The sequence below is a fragment of the Quercus lobata genome, chromosome 6, assembly GCF_001633185.2.
Source record: "Quercus lobata isolate SW786 chromosome 6, ValleyOak3.0 Primary Assembly, whole genome shotgun sequence".
Classification (NCBI taxonomy): domain Eukaryota; kingdom Viridiplantae; phylum Streptophyta; class Magnoliopsida; order Fagales; family Fagaceae; genus Quercus; species Quercus lobata.
In genome coordinates this window covers 49,164,128-49,166,145 of record NC_044909.1, presented here as the reverse complement: position 1 = coordinate 49,166,145, position 2,018 = coordinate 49,164,128, and the positions used below count along the sequence as shown (strand labels likewise).

The window sequence follows — 2,018 nt, the reverse complement described above, 5'->3', positions numbered from 1 at the left end:
TTAACCGAATTAATAAAAAATTTATTTTTGAATAAAAATTACTTGAGTTAGAATCCGAAGTACATATAATACAAATTAATATCTTATCCTAACGATAAGGAATAATTATTACAAAGCAAAAAAATTGGTTCCAAAGAATTAACTCATAGGAATGATCCAAATTACTCAACCAAAACTATGGATAAGTGGCTCATGCCCCCCACCAAAGGTTGTTCTTATTCATGGTCCCTTTTTGCCATACTTACCTGTGTGACTTCTATACCCCACACACTGTCTTTCAACGGTCACGATCACTTCATCATGTGCCACGTGTACATCACCCCGTGTCTCCCACATGTTGCATATATAAAAAAAATTTCGCGCACCATTTTTATTTCTCTATAGTCTTATCAAAGTCAATGAACCTCGCTTTCATTTTCATCGCTAGCCACAATACTTTCCTCCTCTCTCTCTAACGATTTCGCAATGTTCAACACCGGCGAATCTTTTCGGATCCCGGCGGGATATTCCGCCGGACTCGGCCACAATCCGGGTCAAAACCGGGTCGGAAGCTCGGACTCCCGGGTCCCGCTCCTGAACCTCTCGACGGTCCGAACGAGAATGGATTCTCTGCAGCGCTTCCTATCGGACTCGGTCAATGGAAACCAGTTGATAAGTCAAGATCAGATGGACATGGTCTCCACCGAGATCGTCTCCGCCATCCACCAAATCATAGTCAACGGCGCCGCCCTCCTCTCCTGCAGTCAAACCTCTGACCTTACCGCCGCCGCCGCCGCGGAAGTTTCGCCACCAAACTCAACAACCCCGCCGAAACTCGCGCCGGATACATCGGTTCCGTTAAAAGTAGAAGCGTCAGACTCCGACGATTTCAAAGTCGAGAATTCGTTTCTCGACTCCGACTCCGAGATAGTCGAGCTCGACGCCGTGGAGTTGCTTGCCGAGCACATCCATTTCTGCGAGATATGCGGGAAAGGCTTCAAGCGCGACGCGAATCTGAGAATGCACATGAGAGCTCACGGAAACCAGTACAAAACCCCCGAAGCTTTAGCCAAGCCGGACAGGCAACTCGGCGGCTCCTCCGCCGCCGCCGAGTCGAGCCGGCACACTAAATTCTCGTGCCCGTACGACGGTTGCAACCGCAACAAGTCGCACAAGAAATTCAGGCCGTTGAAATCGGTAATTTGCGTGAAGAACCACTTCAAGCGAAGCCACTGTCCGAAGATGTACTCGTGCAACCGCTGCAACAAGAAGAGCTTTTCGGTTGTGGCGGACTTGAAGAACCACCTCAAGCATTGCGGAGAGGCGAGGTGGAAGTGCACGTGCGGCACGAGCTTCTCGCGCAAGGACAAGCTGTTTGGTCACATGACTTTGTTCGAAGGCCACATGCCGGCAGTTGCGGGAGATGATGATGAGTGCCCGAAAATCGCGCCGGATTCTTTGGCGGCGGTTACGGCCATGGAAGAGGATGATGAGGATGTTGTTTTGGGTTCGGGTTCGGGTTCGGATAACGGGTTGTTGTTCGAAGGGTTGATGGATGATTTTGGTGGTTCGATTGATAGCTATTATTGTTTTCAGGACATGTTGGGTTCGCCTCAGCTTAATGGAATGGAGTCATGTTTATGATATATGATTTTTGGGAAGGTCATCTCATCTCTGCTCTGTTACTTTGTTGTTATTAATGGATTTATATATGTTTGTTTGTATGTAAAGTATATTATTTTTTTTTTTGGTTATAACTTACTTATGGACTTTCATGTTGATGATCTATGTTGTTGTTGTTTTTGTTATTGTTGTGACTTCGAATAATTTTATTTTCCCAGATTTGAGTTACAATAAAAGCTTCATCTTTTTATGTAATTTTTTTTTTTTTTTGTCAACTATTATGCTAAATTAATTTGGGAGATCCAGCAGTAACTAGCAATAGTTTTGCTGAGTGGAGGATAAAGTTTTTGGGTTATGTTTGATTTATTAAAGGCTAGTGGGCTGGTATGAATGAGAATTTATTCAATTTTCAAGTT

At 44.9% G+C, this 2,018-nt stretch overlaps 1 protein-coding gene across 1 annotated transcript; it reads left to right on the top strand.

Annotated features, from left to right (window-relative positions):
- Window positions 1-367: 367 nt before the first annotated feature.
- LOC115993603 (protein SENSITIVE TO PROTON RHIZOTOXICITY 1-like) lies at window positions 368-1,765 on the top strand. The gene has a single exon (XM_031117542.1). It carries the CDS (start codon window positions 466-468, stop codon window positions 1,621-1,623), a length of 1,158 nt encoding a protein of 385 aa, XP_030973402.1. The 5' UTR covers window positions 368-465; the 3' UTR covers window positions 1,624-1,765.
- The last annotated feature ends 253 nt before the right edge of the window (window positions 1,766-2,018 follow it).

What these genes read in the sequence shown, in the direction of transcription:
- LOC115993603 (XM_031117542.1), top strand. Translation starts at nt 466, where the DNA reads ATGTTCAACACCGGCGAATCTTTTCGGATCCCGGCGGGATATTCCGCC.